At 49.9% G+C, this 21,173-nt stretch overlaps 1 protein-coding gene across 1 annotated transcript in view; it reads left to right on the plus strand.

Annotated features, from left to right (window-relative positions):
- LOC119446622 (active breakpoint cluster region-related protein) overlaps positions 1–21,173 on the plus strand; it is a 155,507-nt gene that overhangs the window by 105,340 nt on the left and 28,994 nt on the right. Inside the window, exon 2 of the mRNA XM_049664240.1 lies at positions 20,649–20,740. Coding sequence (XP_049520197.1) covers positions 20,649–20,740 — 92 coding nt within the window. The remainder of the gene's footprint in view (positions 1–20,648; positions 20,741–21,173) is intronic.

Here is a 21,173-nt window from a genome sequence, read left to right on the forward strand (position 1 = left end):
GGCATGGGGACACCGAACGCGATTGCTTCTCCGTTGAATTTTTTTACTCAAACTTTTGGGCTGCCAAATTGAGGCTGCGGCCCTTACACGGATGCGGCCCTTACTTACACGAGTCTATACGGTAGAAAAGAACGGTCATGGTAGAAAAGAAATAGAAGATATAATGCGGATAGGAAAATGGAAGGTGGGAAGAGGAGCTAAGATAGCAGTCTGGCCAGGGTTCAGGATATATTAAATTCACAGAAATACAAACGCTTTCTTCTCATCTTGACATGTGCAATCGGAGGCAGTTAAGGCGTCGACTGATTCCAGCGAGGAGCATCGCGCGAAGCCGGTCAAGCGTAACGTTGGCACTTCCGCCCTGAACGATCGCCGACCTACTCCGGCATGTTTGTGATCTATGTGCAACGTGGGGAAGCAAACTTGGCAGTCTTGAAATGAGTTTGATTTAGTTACGTGAAAACCTCCCGATTCGTTCGCGCTAATAAATTGGCAGCCTATATAGTCAGGATAGTCCCAACTATGCACTTGTAGGGGCATACACTTCTACGATTTGTATTCTACTGCTTGGGATAAAAGTCTCATGTGTGAATCCTAACGCAGATTAATTAGATTATTCTTCCCAATATCATGCCAAATTTAAGCTACTGTAAACGAGTGCTTGAATACTACAATGAAGCGTTTCCCCTAATAATGGACGAATCCGTACTCCCCGGGAACCTTCCCTTACTTACGCTCGACATGCTTTTGGTGGCGCCATCACTGATCTAACGCAAACTATAAGAAAAAAAAAAACCAACTAAATTGGTTGTTTTGGTGAGGAGTTAAAGTGAACTAGCTTTTTAAGACCACTGTCGCCAGAATGCTTAAGCTCTGTATTCGATAGTAACAAAGCTGTGAAGTCTGTTGCTGCAACTTCGAATCACCTGCGACCAGAGATGTCGTTTCAGGAAAAGGGAAGCGGAATTGTATCGCTCTGCTGAGTCGAGAACAGGCAGCCAGACAGTCCTCGTCGCTAGCTCCTGCGATAATGGCAACCGTTCGTTTTGGACTGAGCTCAGCTCATTTCTTTCTCTCCGCCAGGGCGCACTCGAGAGAAAACGCCGATTGCAAACGATTGGCGTGCTCGCGCATGGCGGATACGAGCTAGCTGGCTGCGCGGGCTTGCCTTGACTCCTTTTGTTGTCGCCGCCGCGGCAGTGCGTGACCGCCTTCGGAGCCAAGGTCGTGTGCCTGCTGAGCGGTCGTCGTCAGGGAAGGAAAACCCATCACCTCTCTCTCCATCTCTCTCTCTCTCTCACTAACCATATCATCTGGTTCTTTCTTGTGCGCACACTCAGACTCCTACTGTTTATTCTGCGCCTCTCTTGGCGCCTCGTCTTGGCCAGCCGTGCCGATCCAGGCCGGATTGCGCGCCGCGCACCCTCCTTCCTCCCCTTCGTACGTCAAAACCGCGACGACAACAACGAAGGAGTCCTCGACTTACGAACGACGTCGTCTGCTGCTGCTGCTGCTGCCGCATCTCGTCGTCTGCTATTACGTCTGCGTTTTACAGCAGCTGTATACTTCTTTTGTCTCGCTCCTGGCTCCCTCCCGAGTTCGTCTCTTTCGCTGCGCGAGAGAAGAAAGCAAAATATCAAGGAAGAAAAAACGGAGGATGGCGTTTCGACGCGTGAGTCATGCGTAGCACGGGGGCGAGCGTCAACATGCGAGCGAGCGAGGGAGGGCGAGCAGTGTCGCGCGACCTTGTGCAGCTGTGATCATGGGGAATGTGGAGTCGTGGGGTTAGTTCCCTCGTGTATGTGGCTGTCGTGATGACGACGCTTTCGTCGACAACTCTGTGCGATAGCTTGCCGTCCTCTTGTGTGCCGTTCATCAACATTATATATACGCGCCGTAGGCAGGACCACCGAGGCGAGGGTTGTAAAACCTGAAACTTCGTTTTGAGAAGGCGTGGGCGTCTCTATAACCGACCAGGCTCCGTTCCATTACCGGCCTTCACCCACCCATTCTTGTCTTTCTACGCAATTAAGCCGTCATTGTTAATCATCTCAGCCTTCCGTGAAATTTCGCGGAATATTTATCTTCATTCGGCGCGTATACACACGAAGTCGCTCGCTATAAGGCGTTCGCTAATTAATATAAACTTACTGCCCACCCTCTCCCTCATATGGTTTCGCGCAAATTCGCACAGTCGTGCGCAAGGCGTTGCGAATGGCTTCCATTAGCCGATGGGCGCGTCTCACGTTTTGTGCCTGACGAGGCATCGAGCCTTTTTCATTCAAGGACGGGCCTCTGCAGGTCTCTGTTTCTGTGCTTCGCAATCCCCATGAGTATATAATGCAAGTTTCGTGAGCGGGTTGCCGTGAAGCTCGGTGTTTCCGTTTGCTCACGTTTCCTCAGCGGCTCGACCAAAAGCTGTCTTTAGTGCACAAGTTGTAGGAGTCTTGCTTTGCCTTTATTTCCTTGTTTGTTTGCATCGCGGATCGATTATTCAAAGACCCCAACACAGTTCGTTTCTGATGTTTCCGCGCGGAACTGTTTTTTCCGGGGCGGTGCATGTACGTCCTTCATCGTTTATATATATCGGCCGCTGTCGCACTGCCGTTGTCCCGGGAACCGGCCTCTCGGTGCGACGGACAAGAGTAGATCATTAAATGAGTCGCTGTGGGCCGTATTTTGTCTCTACTTTTATTTTTCGAATTTCGAATGATTTCGTGTACATTTAAGTCGTTCACAAAATATGACCACTCGCGAATTATTTTGTAGCGGTCCATTTTATTTTTCATTGCTTCGATTTTCTTTGCATACTGGACTCGTCAGGGTGCGTGTTTATCGTATTTGGTCGTGCGCTTGGACTGAAAACAGGTTGTCGAATTGGTGCTAACACTTAAGAGTGTTTCATCTTTTGTCATTTCCTGAAATAAACAGCCATCCCAAGGAAGCTTTACAACAGACGTATGATAGACCAACCTCTTAAAGAAAACCTCTTTGAGCCATCTTTCAGCGAGCGACTTCGAAAACCTGCATAATTCGCGCCGCACCGTGAAACAGCTGGGGCGTTTCGTGCGTGCGGCCAGCGGCGACACGCGGCGCTCGCGCGCTAGCGCGCATCTGACGTCGCCACGACGCACAGATGGGGGCCACCAGTTGGCGCACAGTGCGGTATACTCCTAACGACGCGGCCGCCGCAGTTCCTAATGACGTCGCATTTCACGTGCACGTGTGTGCGTCTGTACGCGCTCGTTCGCGCGTGGCTTGGCGGTCGCATACGCACTACGTTTGTGTGTCAGTAAACGGTGCTGCTAGAAGCGTTACAGCCGCTTGACGCGTAGCTATATAGCCTGTCGTCGCCGCCGAGCAGGGGGACGCCGAGTCCCAGATGTTTCATCAGCCGTGCGGCTGCTGCTGCTGCTGCTGCCGCCGCGATAACGATAGGGCGACACGACGCCGGGCAGTGGAGCAGTCGGCCTCTGCGGTTCGTTCTCTTTATATGTGGCGGCTGGTCGGCGGATGTGGTCGCGTCATTGGGTCTGCATGTGACAGGAAGTGCGTGCAGCAGCAGCAGAGAGGTGGCAGGGTTAGAGAGAGTTGCCAGGTGGTCGTACACGAAAATGGACTGATCGGCAAACGTTGCTGCCGCCGGAGACGAGGAAGAGGAGGAGATTGCGGCCGGGTAACTACGACCTCTGTGGAAGCAAAGCTTAATTCTCGTGTGGCTTCGTCGCTCAGAGAAGCCGTGGAGAAATTGTCGAAAGCTGTGTATACGCGAACGGGTAAGGGCCTATAACGCGTCTCACTTGAATTAAACGCGCTGACCACGAACTCTCTTATCTGTAGAGAGAAACAAAAGGGTATGCAATAAGTGTCCGCGTATTGGGTGCGCAAGAACACCGGAACTGCTCTGCAGCTTGTAGGCAGTCGATGGGTACATGCAGCTTGCTCGAGACACGCGCACATCGTAGAATGTCGCTGGGAAAAGTGTCCTTCCGTAAATTTTCGGATACGGCGCGCCATCTCGTAGGGCTCCATATGGCTTTACTCGGATTTTTGGCTCTCAAGAAAGAAGGAAGATGCAGGTTTAGCCTCGCTAACGCGCGCCGCGTTGAAGAACGAATTGCGCTCGTTCATATACGTAACTCGGTCAAATGTTCTCTTTCGAGGAGTATTCAACTTTTACTGGATAAGATGGATGTGGTTTCTAGATATTCTGTGCATCGGTGTAGTCTCTGACTTCCCTCTGTGACCTTCGTGCTTTGCAGGTGTGTATATGTGCGCAATTATTTTGAAACGTTTGTTTGAGCGGCTTTTTTGTCCGATAGACAGCACGTCTGTCCACCACCCTTCATAGTTGGGGGAGGGGGGAAGGGGGGAACTGGGCCATCGGCTGCGTTGTGTTCCCTCCCGCTGCCGCGTACTATGGACATCGTTGTTTTTTGTGCGCGTATACGTACCTCGTTCCGCCCCACGTAGCACGAATCTCCTATAGACCATCGGTCTTTTTCGCGCTGCACTCCGAGGAGACATGAATCAGTCTTTGGCTGGGCAGTCGTCTCGCAGGGCGGGGAAGGAGGCCGTTGCGAATGCTTTGCGTACGCAGCATTGCATTCGACTCGGAACGTGCCGTTTGTCAACGCACGTGCGCGTGCGGCCGCGGACTCGATTCGGTCGCTGCGCTCTGCTTTGCATGTGCAGCCGCCGTCGCGCAGTAATCGCTCGTGCGTGCAACTTACGTAAGAGCCAGACAGAGGGATGCAGGCAGACTGCAGTCGTGCAGTTAAAACGTATGCGTAGCAGCCCACACCATGCTACTCACGCACGCGCACACACAAACACACGCGCGAAGGCATGGACACGTCTATGAGACACGCAGATTGAACGCGAATTGAGATTGAACTGGCACCTGGTGCGCACAATGACAGGATTTAGAGAGCGTGTTAAATCCACAAAATGTACGGCATTTCGCGGTGATCTGATTGTGGACTGGAAATTCCAAAGAACGTTCTATAATACAGCGTTCTGCAGAACACTGTATAGAAATGCGAATGGTCGTGCGCATTCGCATGACTGCGCGCTCTCCTGATTGGCTCGCGCCTTCCGCTTCTCAAACAGTACGAGATCTTTCGATGAAGAAAGCAGTAAGGCTCACGGATAAAGAGAGAGAGAGAGAAAAAACGGGAGAGGTATAACCAGGTTGCACTATGTTTTGCTATCATGCGCTGCGGGAGGTGAAATAAAGGAAGAAAAAAAGGAAAGGAAATAGAAATGAAGCGCATGGCGCGCACAACAGCATTCGCTGAGCATGCAACGCCAGTCGCAACGCACCTAGCTTGATCGCGCAGCAGCGCTCTATTGGGTTTCTGTGCGGCTGGCGGTGGAGTCTATGATCCCAATAGCGCATATATATACTGTGGATGCTCTGCCGTCCTGTCGGCTTGAGATAAAGCTTACGAAATCACAGATATGGCGGCTAAGACACAGGAGCTATATTTTTGTTTTTCCAGATGGATAATTGGTGGAACGCCCACGCGCATATGCACGTAACAGAGAACCCAAAATAACGAGCGTCTTGCTGTTTTAGTCTCTCTTAGTGTATACTGTATACTTCAGCTGACCAACTAAATGCAATGCAGCTAAGCCAAGAGTAGGGGTCGCATCAGATAAGCATAGCAGTGTGAAACAGAAGAAGGGCTCCTGGATCGTCCGCCTCTGATCGCGTTCCGCACGACGCCGACTGAGTGGAAGCTTCACTAAAGGATTAGCAGCGAGCAACGGGCGAAGCCTTCTCTGGAATTCACGCAGTCGGCTCTCATTGGTGATTGGCTGACACCGAGAGCTATAGCCTTCGCTGTACTGTACGTATAGTTGGCGAGACGGAGCATACAGGTTTCACGTCCGCCGTTGTCAGAAGTTGCGGTAAGCGAGACGTCGACGTCTTCGCCTCGCTTCATTCTGTCTGTTGCACTCCAGTAGGTTCCTCTATTGCTTTTGTTTTTCCCCCTTGGAAAAGGTCACCTCGCCGTCTCTGTTCGTGCTCTGTAGAAGCCGGAGGGGCGTCGTAATTGGCCGGTGACCTCCTCTGCAGCTCCACGTCGTCCGACGACGAGCCTCTTGCGGCGCTCAATTTCGTCCCAGCCGAGAGAACCGACGAAGAAACAAATGAAATGCCTGCAAACACGCGATACGCATGCCGACAGGCCTCCGCTTTGCGTGACGGAGGTTGTCGTAGAAGTGGATTGACTATGCGCGTATGAACACAGACACACGCGCGATGAGCAGGTCCGCATCAGTGACGGGAAGGGGGGTTGGGTGGGGGTGTATATGGTGTAGGATGGGAGGCCTCGTTTCGGAAGTGGGCTGGAAACGATTGGCGCTCGGCGGCATCCGCTGTGCTGTGAGCCCCCCCCGCTGCTTGCCGTGGTGTTTCGCGATCGGCAATCACGCGGCCAGCTTCCTGATTAACGCTCCCATCAACGCGCACTGCTCTGGGGCTGACACGTTCGCTTTTGCGCTCGACATGTGCGTAGCCACCTTTGCAGTGATGTGGGCTCGCAAGACGCGCCACTAAGTTTTCCTTTCGTTAAGGGTTCTCACCGTCTCTCTTCTGATGATGTGTCTGTGGCGTATATTGTTAGCTGTTCGTCTGTAGATACCGAAGCTTCAGCGTTCGCGGTGAATGTATACCAAACCTGCATCAATGCGTGTGCAGGCTGCATGCAGTCTAATAATAATAATAATAATAATAATAATAATAATAATAATAATAATAATAATAATAATAATAATAATAATAATAGTGCAGCATACTTGTAGCGGTGCCAGTAGCACTTAGTAGTAATTCTTGTGGGCAAGAATGTGATTTATGAACATGGTTGCATGACGCCAGCCTTTGGTGCGTCACGCCGGTCGACCCCTCTAGCCTTCCAAGGTCTGACATAATCTACTTTTTCTATTCTGTGCACGACGGTATTCGTGTTTGTGTAAGAAGGATCCCCCCGCATCTTTTTTGTTGTGTATTAGAGCGGTCCTGTGCCGGCCCTCCTGCTACTACGCGAGTTTCGCGATCCGTAGCTCTCGCGTATTTTGGTCTTCTGTCTATCCTGTTCAGGTGGGTGGCTGCCTTCTTCGATCTTGGCCAGTGCGAAAAGCGCTGGTCGGGTGAAGATATATGGAAGCCGTGCCTCCGTTAATTATTCCTCATGTGATTATGCTGATTGCTGGCCTACTTTTTAGACACCTCGCAGGGTACGCGCTCTGAAGGGTTGGTTGGTCATGCAAGCGATGCATTGGCCTGCCACTTGCTGTAACAGTGCCTTTCAAGAAGGTCGCTGACCTTGCGGCATTTGCCGACAAGGGTTCTGACCACTAACTGGCTAGTCCTTGACTCACTCACTCACTCACTCACTCACTCACTCACTCACTCACTCACTCACTCACTCACTCACTCACTCACTCACTCACTCACTCACTCACTCACTCACTCACTCACTCACTCACTCACTCACTCACTCACTCGTTTCACTTAATCGATCACATTAGTTTGGTTTGCAGTTTACTCAATGCCGCTATTATTTCTTTATTTGCACTCTTGCTGCTTCTGATGTCCTATACTCGTCCTGCAATTATATGTTCTGCTGAGGACAGGGACCGCAATCCACAAAACTTTTCTTTCGTACAAGAACAACTTTTCATTGGGCGGTTGCTCTCGATGATGATAAGTTCGCTGTCATGGTTAGGTGTGGTCTGTTCTCACGACCGGTTTTAACCGTACACGCGAACAGGTTTGCGAACACGGCCTCTAATGAAATGAAACGTACGCTTCCTCCTTTGTGCCAAAGTTTCACACTTCTTGAGACTAATCTGAGGAACGCTTTCAGTATACTGCCGTGAGCACGTTGCGCGGTCCCATTTCAGTGTCAGCGTGTAATGCAAAGTGCCATTCGCGCGCTCTCCCGCAGCGCAAATAGCACGGATGAATGGCTCAGAATGTAGGCCTCTCAGCGGGCAGTAGCATAGTAACACATGCCCGGCAACGGAGGGAGGGGGTCGCTCGGCTGTATATGAAGCGTTATTCTCGGAAACGTGGAATCGTCGAGATAGTTTGTGCGTGCAAGCGCGAGCGCGCCCGTGTGTGTACGCGTCCACAGCATGAGGCTACGGGCGCGAGGAGCGAAATTTATAGTCCCGAGCGAGGAAATGGAACCAGTTGTGGCGGCTGCTGGGGCACTGTGGCCGAGATGCCGGGTGCAAATGGACACACACACACACCTGTGCGAACTTCTGTCGCGCCTTTCACGGCTTTTCTGCGCTTTCCAGAGAATTCGTGAAGGAAATGGCCCGCGTGGCCAAATGGAGGAAGCGATTCACGCGCGCCAGTGCGCTGGCCATTTTCGCGGCGGGGCGAAGGCGTGCGCGCTTTGTACTCCGCACAGACAGTTTCCTCCAGAAACAGGCAATATGATGTAAAGACATCGTGTGTGTGTGTGTGTGTGTGTGTGTGTGTGTGTGTGTGTGTGTGTGTGTGTGTGTGTGTGTGTGTGTGTGTGTGTGTGTGTGTGTGTGTGTGTGTGTGTGTGTGTAATTCTGGAAACGAAATCTAGCCCATAAGCTATCTGACAATGCGTCGCTTTGCACTCTCGGAACTGGGAACACGCATTCCGCGCGACGTTAGAGTATTTAGCATAGAGATACCGTTCTACCGGTACCGGTACTTCCTGCCGCTGACTGCACACGCGAATGGTTTACCCCTTAAATACAGTTGGGCTGGAAGCGGTCTACAGACAGGCTAAAAATAAACGTTAGGGCGCGACGCTCATTGACCAAATGAATTCCGACTGACTTTGTCTCAGGGTGCAAGTTAATTAAACGCATTACGCCGCACAGAGAATTCGCTATAGCTTGCGTTCAAAGTCCGCAACCGAAGTCTGTAGCGATAATGCCTTTGTTGGCTGCTCCGTCAACAAAGAAAGCTGACTAACAGCCTAAACGTAATTTAGTGTATATATCAGAATATCGTAAGCCAGCTGCATTTTTTTATGATATGATATGAGGAGATGTTGACGCACAAATAAGGCGCCGGCTACTCCTTAGCTCTTGAATGGGTCTTGCCTACAACATACAAGAATACATACAATGAAGAAGTTCAATAACTCCACGGCACTGCAGAAGAAAGTTTCAAAGTCAGCTGCTTTGTAAGTGTCTGGCCCCTATTCGTACAAGGTTTTACGCTACAGTTGTTCGTTAGAGAAATTTTCAGCCAATCCCGATGTTATTACCGAAGGCGGCTGGCCATTGGCAAAGAGCACTTATACGAACGAGACATTTTGCGAATTCCGCCCACAATCTTTTATGGGACTAACATACGGAATTCTCTTGCAGCTTGCCCCCCAAATGAACTTTCACATTGTGTGAAACATGACGGTGTGAGTATAACGCGTATTTTTTTTTTTTTTTTTTTAGTGCTGACGCTAAACAAAGGCTAGTGCGTGACGTCAAACGAATAGAAGTATAGAACTTTCACTTAACCTATATATAAGCGAAGCCAGCCGTATATATATATATATACATATATATATATATATATATATATATATATATATATATATATATATATATATATATATATATATATATATATATATATATATCTGTGCGAGACCCTTGATTTATATTTCGCTTCCAATCTTGACGGTTGCTTACCCATACGTATAGTCTGTTTATGTGCTTACCCGCCTCTCTGGCACCACGCATCTTCTCACATCTCTGCACCCAACGCGCTCGTAAGCAAGGGTCCGCAGTGAGCAACTGCGCGCTGTCTCCGCTCCTCTTTCTGCTCGTCGTGAAAGGCTGTCTTCAGCGCCATTGTTTGATTGGCGGCCATTCATGGCGCTTCAAGGCAGCTGCATGTGTGCTCGTGCTCAATCGGGAACCTTGCGGAGCAGCGGTCGTAACTTGTTGGTAAAAGAAAACCAAAGAAAGAAAAGATACAAAATAGAACATTCCCTGCCGTACCCCCCTTTGAATTGCCGCGCCTCTGGGGCCTGTGTCACCGGTGTCGAGCGAGGGAGCTGTCCATTAAATGGGTGCAGCGGTATGGAAGCTGCGCGCTGTGTCGTATTGAAGCAGCGGTATGGAAGCAGGGCGCGGCAGAAAGTAGTGACGTGCTTTTGCGGTGATTATAACTCACACCTTGAACTAATTAACTGCCGTAAGTTGTCGGGAGCTCTATGCGGGTTAAGTTGCTACGTTTCTCTTTCTCGCTACCTGTCTGCACCTTCATTCCTGAACTCTGCAAAACACTTCGAGTTCTCGGCTTGTGTCTCAACCGGCGTCGTCTGCTTACCTTTCGCGAAAGCAGACGACATGGGCGTGGTTACGCACACGAACACAGCGTACACAGCTGCACCTCGGATAGGTTGAAGTACAGTTAAGCTATGACCTACGAGATCTGGTGGTGCGCGCGTGCGATCACTGAGGTAATGGTTGAAGTCCATAGCAGTAGCTTCCACACCGCTGCGCGGCATTGTTGTACCAGGGTACAGACGCAACAGCCGGTCGTTCATCTCTCCCGGCCCGGAAGCAAGGAGCGGCATATCTTTTCCGGTGTCGTGCGTGTGTGTATCCTTTAGGACGACCGTCTGGCTGTCTCAATGTTTTCATTTGTGTGCGTGTGTGTTTGGGGGTGTGCGTGTGTAAAGCGCTTCTACTTTGTCATTGTGGCTGAATGAGTTTTGCTGCTTCAGTGGTGCGCTCTCAAAGGAGCGCATGCGCGTCAACGTGTGCCTGTGGTTAGCGAGGCTTAAAGAAACCGGGATGTGTGTGCTTCTTCGTATATACGCGTAATTATAATCATGATATCGCAAATCTACGCTACAACCGATTGGCATTCCGAGATTGTTGTGGCGTAGTGGAATGGATGAATCATTCTACTACACATTTTTCCTAAGCTTAGTCAAGAGCCTCTTACGCGCGACCTCCACGTATTGAAGAAAAGTAAACCTATATAGGCCAAGCGTGCAGTGGTAGTACAGGCGCGTCACAGTAGGATTATTTGTCTCGAGAGCAGCATTTCGTCTGCTAGGAACTTTGATGCAAGTTCTCCTGCCTTACACGGTTTAAATGAACTGTCACAATACGACCCGTCACTCTATTATAATCAACTCAAATATCACTGGGAACGTCAAGTGAAGACTCACGTCATCGTAGCATGCAAGAAAACCTATTAGCGTGCTTTCCCGGCTCGATGTCTTAAAAGCACGCTGTTCCAACTATTATGCCATAATCGTGGGACGCATCACGACCGTCGGACCTGGGAGGGGGGGGGGGGGGGGGCTATTCTTTAGGAGTCCATCTAGTTGACTGTCCATTCCGGCTGTCGGCAACTGGCTCCAGCTGCACGAGCGATAAAGAGACTGGCTGGCTCCTTCTCGCTCGTGCAGCTGGAGCCATTCGACAACAGCCGAAATGGACAGTCCACTAGGTGGATGGACACTTACAGAATACTGCCCTCCCCCCTGTACATTGTACAGGTCCCACGCTGTCGTACGGTATAATTTCATTTCGTTGCATACTTGTTTGAACAGGTTGCAATGTTGCCACGCGAAAATTTTACGGAAGGAAGCTGGAGATAGTCGAGGCTTTCACTGTGTGGTCGAGTGCATTTGGCGACATTGCTTCATCACGACAAAACTAGGAAACAGCTCTGATTGTGGAGGAACCTGCGTGTGTCGCATCATTATCTTTTTTTTTCTTTTTTGTTGGTGTTGTTCCTTGTTACTTTTCGCGGACATAAATCCTATACGTACGTACTTTGCTGCTGGAATACGAGTATTAACAACGCAGCTTACGCATCATCCTCTGTGTCTGCGATCGTGTTTGTTCGTTTGCGTCTCGTTAGAACTGCAGAAGAGTTGTAAACTGAGCTTGTTGGTATACGTATACATCTACGAGGACACAAGGGGACGATGCGAAAAGACGGAACAAGATTGAATAACTCTTCGCGTCTTTTCGCGCTGTCCCCAAGTATTCTCGATAGAACTATGGAGCGCGCAACCCCGCGTCCATGTTCATTCATCCGCCTCGTTCTGGTACTGTTGGCGACATGTATTACAGAAACAGGTCAGCCAGCAAGACGACGAGCGCCCGGAACGTCTCTCGCTGTTTCGCGATATCTCAGTAGACGGGCGAGGCTCCGTTTCATGTAGCCCCATCGCGTGCACCCACCCAAGATCACGCAACTCGCCCTACTCCCTAATGTTCTGCCATCTCTTTCCCGGTTGGGGAAGCCACTTTCTGTCCGGGCTCATCTTCTGTACTGCGCCGTGTCTTCGCTCGGTGTCCCCGCCTATAAGCTCATTACGCTTTGTGTTCGCGTCCCTTTCTTCCAACTGAGCGGGTGAGCTCGCGCCCGTTCCGAGGCAGTGTTTTCTTTCCCGGCTGCTGATTAAGGGAGATAAAGGTCATAACTTACAGGGCCGCTCCCCCGGGCCAGCATTCACGTTCCTATTTGGCGTCCTGCGAAATTTCAGCCGGCGCACTCTCTGTATCATTGCTCGAGCGCTGCGAATGTATACGCATGCGTGCATTTATGTGCGTGTATACGCGTAAAATCACGCAGACGCGCCCCACGCCGACGCGGCGACTTGTTACAGAACATCCAGTTCCTAGAAGACGCGTGGCTTGTGAATCGAGCCAGCTTATAATACGGACGGCTCGGAACGTCTGAAGGGCGTTTATTACGCGTCCTGCGTAATAGGGACGCGTAATTACGCGTCCCGCGACGGCGCCCGTATTGGCGCTTTTTGTATATACGATTACTCTATATAGAACATTTAAAGTGGTGTTGGCGCTTGCAGGACGAACACGGGAGTGAGCACGCTTAGTTCTACACTGACGTCATCGTGGCCGTCATTTCATTGTACAGCCAGTACGGTGAAACGTTGCGCTTTATCTCTATCCACTTTATCTCCAAAAGCACAGTGGGAGCAGAGAATAGTACAGCAAAATGGCGTATGGTGACGTCACGTGAATACTATTTTATTCTAGAAGCTGTCAAATTTGCCATCTTGTCAGCTCCGATTGGCTCAGATCGCCAACATGGCTGCCCATCGGGTACAAGTGCTTGCAGACGAACGTGGTGGGCAGGCAAACTACAGACGAGCACCGTGGAGAGCCGGGAGAACCCGTTGTCGGCGTGCGGTTCGAAGATCTCGCAGCGGTCGAATTCCATCACGTTTTTTTGTCGCCGACTAAGCCAACTATCGCCCCGGCTTTTCTCATCTAATCGCGATTGCAAAGAACGCAACGTGGAGAGGCAGTGCTCGTGGCGGAAAACACCGGCGCATGCGCACATAGAGAGCCAGATCATCATTTTGGCCTGTGCAACCGATCTGTTCCCCACTTCTGCAGTACGTCTCTTCCTGCCGTCCCTGTGTTTTTTCACTCGCCCCGCCTTCCGCTTTGTTGCGCTCGCTTTTCAATGCGTGCTCGCCCGCAGCCGCTAAAATTGGGACGACGTCGGACGTGCTACGACCGCGTCGGCTATTATGCGACGAGGAAGGATCCGCGAGCCCGGCGCACGCTTTCGCAGTCGCCGACGGCGGCGCGAACGTAAACAAGAACGGCTCGTCTTCTTTTATTTCGCCTGCCGATCTCCACGGATGAGGCGAGGAGGAGCGGAACGGGCGAACGGGTTTCGCGCTAAATTAAAACACAAAGGGCCGGGAACCAGGAAGAAAAGAAGCGCCGCTGGCAGGCTCGCCGTGGAACCGGGCTAACCGAGCCGCGCTGCCGGTAATGCGGAGTGGATGATGATGACGTCGGGGCAGGCCGGAGATGTTTATTTGCTCTGGTGATCGAGGCGGGGGACCGAGGAAAAGCGGGACTGCTTTAATCGAGTTGCGAGACTGCGCGGTTGAAAATCCGGTCAGTATTTTAGAGAGACACGAAAGAGAAAAATAAATTGAGCTGTATTAGTAAATTACCTTTCCGCAATTGGAAAGAAAGTCACTCTTACCGCGAGAGGGCGCTTGATAAGCAGGATGTGACGCAAAAAACGAAAGGCGCAACACCCAGTGACGTTCCTGCATGATTGTCAAATTCGCCATGTTGTCAGTTCTGATTGGCTCAAAATGCCGCCGTTAAGGGAAGTGGACAGTGTGGCGGAATTTGATTATTATCCAGAATATCACCCCAGTTCGCCGTACGTAACGTCATCCACGGATATATGATGGAATCTGCTCAAGGCCATCTAAGTTTGTATATATGCGAAGATGGGCTGTCTACATCGTATCTTGCAAAGAGGAGCGCGGAAGTGATACGGAAAGAAAGAGACGGGACAGGAAAAACGCTCGCTTGCAACTGAGCTTGTATTGAAAAATACCCACCACGCGCATTCACGCGCATGCGCTATAGCATCGGAATTCTTTACTCTAGAACTGGAGATAACTGTCACGTCACACGAGAAGTTGTGATAGCAGACGCATGTTTCTGTCTATCATATAGCTCCGTTGGTACGAGTGGCAGCAAGCTTACTATTATGTATACATCGTGTTCGAAAGGAACTCGAGACTCAACCTTGCTGTTTCGATAACTTTTATTGCGTCACGACGGACCGGCGCTGGGGTTTAGGCGCGAAGTTTAAATATATTGAAGTTTGGTTTTCTTTTCGTCTTTTACCAATCGGCCTCTTTGTTTCATCATAACGCAAATATACTTTTTAGAAGATACTTTATCACTCTATACTGATGTCACCCACGCGTTCGGAACCCGGGTCCTACGAGTCAGGATAGAGGTGTTCCAACCATAAGCATACGTAGACCAAGCCTTTGATGTAACTAGTCATATTCCGTACGTCATATAATGTAACTGGCTAAGGGTGTCTAGCCAAAACAAACGATTTCTACGATGAAACATATATTTGAAAAATTAAAAAAAGAAAGAAGAAAATCTCACGGCCGTGTTCTGGCCGTGAGATTTTCACGCGCCTGACTAGTCTGACTAGTCAGACCTGACGCCTGACTAGTCTGACTAGTCAGACCTGACGCCTGACTAGTCAGACTAGACGTCTGACCAGTCTAGACTAGTCAGACGTCGTCTGTTTGCTGCTTCTGAGGTGTAAAGTCAGGAATGGCGTGCATATAGCTCATAGCAAAAGAATTGCGAATTCTAACTTAATATTGCCTCTATAGTGTCTCTTCATTTCAATGCCCAGCTCCTCCGTTTCTGCTGTAGCGCTTAGAACTATTTAAAGCGAAAAAAGTAACCAAGCGATGATCGCGCGAAGAGGACGTCGCCTTTGCGCCTCCGTTTGCCCAGCTTTTCAGGCTCTCCTTCGCAGCCTCGCTTTTGTCCCTTTAAAATTCGCTCCCAGAGCGAAGAAACTGTGAGCGGTTTTTCTAGCTCACTTTCTCCCACGTTGCCTTTGCCTCGTCGGCGTCGCCGTCCCCGTAATCGTCTTCTCGCATGAAAGAGCATTCTGATGAGAGGCGGGACCACCCGGTTCAAAGCACCCTTGTCGCGTCGCATTCCCTTTCGCGTTACTCGCGTCTTTCCTGCCTTTCTTCGGTCTTTCCTTTCTACTTTTTTCGGCGTTCAATTTCTGGCCCGCTGCATCGCCATTCAACCCCCACCCGACGTTAAGGTCCTTACACCCGACGCTAAGGTCCTTACCCGACGCTCGCCTTGGGAACCATTTAGCTGAAAGCGGAGTTTGTTGGTTGTTTCGCGGGGGCCGCAAGCGCTCGCGAGCTTTTTTTACATTTCCATTTTCTGATCACAAGAGAGAGTCGCTGGGTCCCCTTTGCGTGGCATCCCAAGGGCGCCCAGAAGTCGCCGGTATGAGGAAAGAAAAACGAAAAACAATCGTTCGGCAGCGACGCGTAAAGCGCATTATGTATACTGATGGCTTATTGTCTCAAGGGTTGAGAGGGGGTGGAGGCGGTACATATGGTAAGGAGAGATACGCGGCGACTGTAGTGTAAATTAGCATATTGATTACGGCCTGTCTCTCGGCTTGTGGGGTCTTTATTCTACGCGCGCCGCGGCGCCTAATTTGCTTACGGACTCGATGGATGATGCGCTGTCAGACTGTTCACACTTTCATAGTTCTGCGTGTGTACGTGACTGCTCTTTTATCGATTTGATTTCGTGTCGTTGTGTTTGTTGAGTGCTGTTAGGGTGTAACAGCTGGGGTGGAGAGGGGGGGGGGGGGGCAATAATGATCCGTCGTCGTGCGGTGATGATCAAGGAAATTTGTCGCGAAGATCGAGTCTTGGCGTCGTCGGGCCGACGTCGGGGGTGAGGGAACGAATATTGAGTGCTGTTTACCGCGCGTACGAGAAATAATGTGCGTTTCAGAATGTCACAGCGCAACGCTGGATTCGGGCACGATACGAAATAGAAGTCAAATGTTGACATATAGGCGTCAACCGGCAAGCATTAAAAAAAAAATAAAAAAATACGAGTTTTACGTTGTTGTAGTGAAAGCTTGTTCACATTGAAGGGACATAAAATGTGCGTGTGATTACGATACGAACACAAGCGTTGATGCCTATGCGGTTCTGTACCTGTTTTATTATTATTATTGTATTATTATTATTATTATTATTATTATTATTATTATTATTATTATTATTATTATTATTATTAATTTGTTTGTTTACTTATTAGAGGCGAAAAGTCTTGCGAAGCGAAAATGGACGAATGAAACATCATTCGTTTCTAGCGTGCAATGCTTTATCGTAGCGTCTCAAGACATCACCACTAGAGCTGCTGTTAACGAGAATATATTAGGATGTTTCGGGATGTGTTATAGACCCTTTTTCACGGCGATCCCATGGACGCCGCCATGTCTGATCACGTGGTGACGCGTCCATTGTTTGCCTCAGTTGCCTCCGCGCTTACAATAGATGTGCATGACGCCGGTGCGGCGCATCAGTTATCCTCTGTTACGGCAGATATCGTCGACGGTGACTGGGTGGACGACACTACATGATGCACCAACAGGCCCAATTAACAGCCAACGCTTCTTCCTCCTCTATGACCTGTGCGAGCCAGCGCGCAGCGCTGCTTAAATGTGTTGCTGTTGCTTGCTGAGAAACAATTTGGAGATGTTTTAGCTCTTTAGTTTTAGTGTTTTAGCTGGCATACAACACAAAGCTGATCCCCAAGCCAGCATGTCGGCAAAAGCAAACAGCTGATGGATGGCGTCACTGCCTACGCAGTAATAACGCCCCCCCCCCCCCCCCCCCCCCCCCCCCCCAAAAAAAAAAAAAGATTTATATCTCCCTTACTCCAAAGTCCTAAAGCTCACTTTTGTTGGTTCTCAGAGTCGTTTCCAAGCGGCTAAATAGTTTCGTCGCCAATGGCACTGCACCAATGCTTAGAGCGCGTTTTGGTGCTATAACGAAAGCAGCGGCAGGCGAATCTCGTAGCAAGTATGCGCTGGTTCTTGAACACGTACTACATCACACAGCTCCCGGGTTTTGCCAAGGTCAAGCTCCCTAACGCGGTTTCATTTTTTCAGTAATTTAATATTACACGTACGGCAGATCTGCGTGTGTAAAGGTTCCCTCCCGCTTTACCTCTTTCATACGCCACATTCTCTCCAGGGTCGCATGCATAGATGGATGGCGCAAACTTTGTGCGTGGTTTCTTTTGCGCCCCACGTGTTTATTCCTCAAGGTAATCTATATAGCCACTGCTTGCGTGGTCGTACTGAATAATACGCCGTACACTGTCCCTCCCTTCTCCCTCCTCTTGCCTCATCGAAATGCTGATTTTCCTGCCTATCTTCTGATCCATTCTCTCACTATATTAAGTTAGCGTGACAGTCGTCCGTACGTTTTTTTTTTTTTTTTCGACGACCAAAAGCGGCGGTGGCGCGTGGATGGAAAAGGCCTAATCCACATGTGCTTTACCGTGGAGCGATATTCTCGGCACAGAACGCTGTTGGGCAATAAACGCCAACGTGTCTGGTGCCGATCGAGTGACTCGAATTCTCTCGAATGTGGTAGTATCCGGTAGTATCCCCGAAAGTGATCTAGCGAGAACACCTGCCAGTCCCCTGACCGACAGGTTGCTCTTGTTTTTGTCCCCTTAGCAGCAAGACCGCGTTACGGCACTTACGCAATGCACACGCTTCTCGATCGACGCTCGTTTCTTTGACGACTGTGAAACGCGGCGAGAATTCTGTGCGTGTGCTAACGACCGCGAGGTCAGAAGAGAGCGCTCCGCGCGTAGGCGTACAGCGGTTGATGCGAGGCTGCGCACGCTGACGCGTAGGCGAACAGCGGCCAACGCCTTGCCGAGCTACCGGGGCGGCGCCCTTCGTGACAAGGTTGCAACCTCGATGGCGTACTCGCCTGCCGCGCAGTAACCCGCCACGTTACGAGTCTGCATCTTTATACACAACGGTGTTCACAGTGCACCAATTATTGCGTGGACTCGGGCGACCACTGCGCAGTAGTGAACAAGAAAACCCCTGCGTGTTCGTCATGTCGATCACAGCAGAAAAGTAGCCGACCACCGTCTATAAGGAAGTAAATACAGCCGGCCATTCGATCCGTGTGCTTTGCCGGTAGGTTCTGAATTAGCGAATGCCATTAATTTCCGCGTGCTAATAATGTACGCGTCAAAGATCTCACGCGCGGCTTCCCGTCGTTCGCGATGGTCACGCGCACCGCGCTGGTTCCTTGCATTAGTTCCTTGAAGTCGTCGTGCGCATACTCTGCAGCCTCTCGTGCGACGCAGGCGACACTTCTGGTTGTGTAAAGCATGGATCGCTCGCGCGCGCGCTTTCGGTCATCTTCTGTACGGCGTAATAAATATGGCTCAACTGTCGCTGGTCGCATTTGCGCTTTGACAGAGAAAAACTCGTAGCCTATACGCCTCTGCGCGCACTACCCTCTCCTTCCCCCCACATTACTGTTCCAAGACTGTTGTCCCCTCCCGGTGATTTATGGTCGGCACGACAAGACGGAGGGCGGAAGCGAGCAGCGGACTCCCTGTTCGGTGGCCTCCCGCTCTTGGGCTGTGCGCGAGCTCCTGCTAGGCTGTGCAGACCACTCGGCTGCGGTTGTTCTCTCGAAAAAGGCCGGAGAGCATTTTGCCGGAGGGCGGCTGGTGATTCACTCGACCCATCTGCTGGCCAATGGTCAGGAGTCAGCCTTATGCTAGACAACATCATCAACAGCAACGCGACCTTGAGATACGAGCTGAAAATTTTAGGCTTGCTTTCCATTAGGTTGGGTTCCCAAATAGATAACTCCATTCAGTTTTCAGAGATTGATTGTGATTATCATTTGCACAGTGCATATACATCCAAATTCAAAAAGGCGATTCGTTCATATGACAGCACAAACTACAAATTTATGAAAAGATGCATTGCAAACAACTCACTGAGGATGCTAAGAAAAACCAATGTGATGTCCGTATATGTATCAGAAGACTGTACAACCATGACCGGGTGACTGACAGCACGTTGTTAGAGACACTGTTGCAGTTTCACACAGTGCAGGGTGGAAAACCTTTTTTAACACGAAAGTGTTTTATGCCGGGGTCCACCAAGACTTCACTGACGTATTTCCGTCACGGAAATACGTCATAGAACATAATACAAAGAAAGAAACCAGAAGAAAAAGTTCCACAAACATGCAAAATTTGTAAATCGAACCCACGACCTCTCGGTCCGCGACGATAGATCGCCGAGCGTTTAACCCATTGCGCCACAAACGCATTTGCAGAGAGCTACACAGACGCGCCTTATATATCTAACACTCCTCCGTGTACCCGCGCTCTTGCTCGGGGCGGTGCCGCCGCCTACGAGCAGAAAAGAGAAGTACTGCATTATGACACTAACGCGCACCGACAGTGAACGCTTCGGTGGTCTCAGCACTACGACGCCTCGATGCCAGCATTCGAAGGGACGCTGGCATCAAGAAGCACTACCAACAACACCTAGGTGGCGTTCACCGTACTCAGCACAGCGGAGCGTGGCCTCCGCAATTAGCTCTGAAAATGTTTCTGAAGTTGATCGCGGAGGCTGCAATTACGACGCGCTGTACGCGCTGATTTGACTCGGTGACGATTCAGTTACGTGCTTTGTCTTGCGCGTTGTATTAGTGTGTCAGTTACGTGCTTCGTCTTTCGCGTTGTGCTAGCGTGTGCAGCGTAGTGCAGCTTCCATATGCACGACGGTTGCTCATGGTCATCGACGTTGGTAGTCGTGATGGTGGAGACGTGCCACCAGGCGTCAGCGTGGGTGCATCAACGCCTAAGGGCGCTTTAGCCACAAAACACCAATAGACATTATATATCAATGTGCAATAAACATTACACTACTTCTGTGAAGACACGTTTCACTTTCGTGTTCTATACCGATTCCTATATAAGAGGGATCAACCACATTTTTTTTTGAAACTTTTTTGCTGCAAATCGTTGTAATAAAAGAAAAAATAACTTTTTGTGGCCTAGTCAACAACTTGTCGATGTTATTGTCCGGTTATCACACTGGGTCGTATTGTTCTATAATTTTGTTTGTATTTCCCTCACCCTGTTGCATGTTTATTCTGCAGCCTCTTGCTTCTTTCGATGCAGTGCTCTAGTGTTTTCTCACACAAAGTGTTTTTCTGTCCTTTTCTCTTATGCAGGTGTGTACAGCAGCTCCGTGGAGTCTGCATCCTTCCTCAGTACGGGCACACCCCCAGCAAGGAAGAAGGGATCTAGGGACAGCGAGCAGGATGTAAGTACCAATGGTCAAATCATCAGATCCTCTTTTCGCTTTGATTCTCAATCATCAAGTGGATATACATGCTTCTGTGAAAAAAATGGGTACATCTGTTTATGGGTCCTCTGAGTGTGTCTTGGACCTTCACTGATGGAACATTCACATTCGATGTTATGGACGTCTACTTCCAGAGAGTTCAGAAACATTCAGTGATCAAGCCTTCATTCATTTGCAGATTTAGTTGTCATTCAGCACTGTGCCTACCTTTGGACCAGTTGTATTGTTTAGGCCCTTCCGCTTCTGTGCATTTTATTGAGAGACATCGACATATCATGTCGGCAGCCAGGCAGCATGCAGCATGATTGTGTTATTGAGACCAGCATGTAATTATAGAGAGCCTCTTTGATGCTTCGGTGTAGTGATGATAATTGATGACGCTTTTGGTGCA

This window comes from Dermacentor silvarum, chromosome 3, assembly GCF_013339745.2.
Source record: "Dermacentor silvarum isolate Dsil-2018 chromosome 3, BIME_Dsil_1.4, whole genome shotgun sequence".
Lineage (NCBI taxonomy): Eukaryota > Metazoa > Arthropoda > Arachnida > Ixodida > Ixodidae > Dermacentor > Dermacentor silvarum.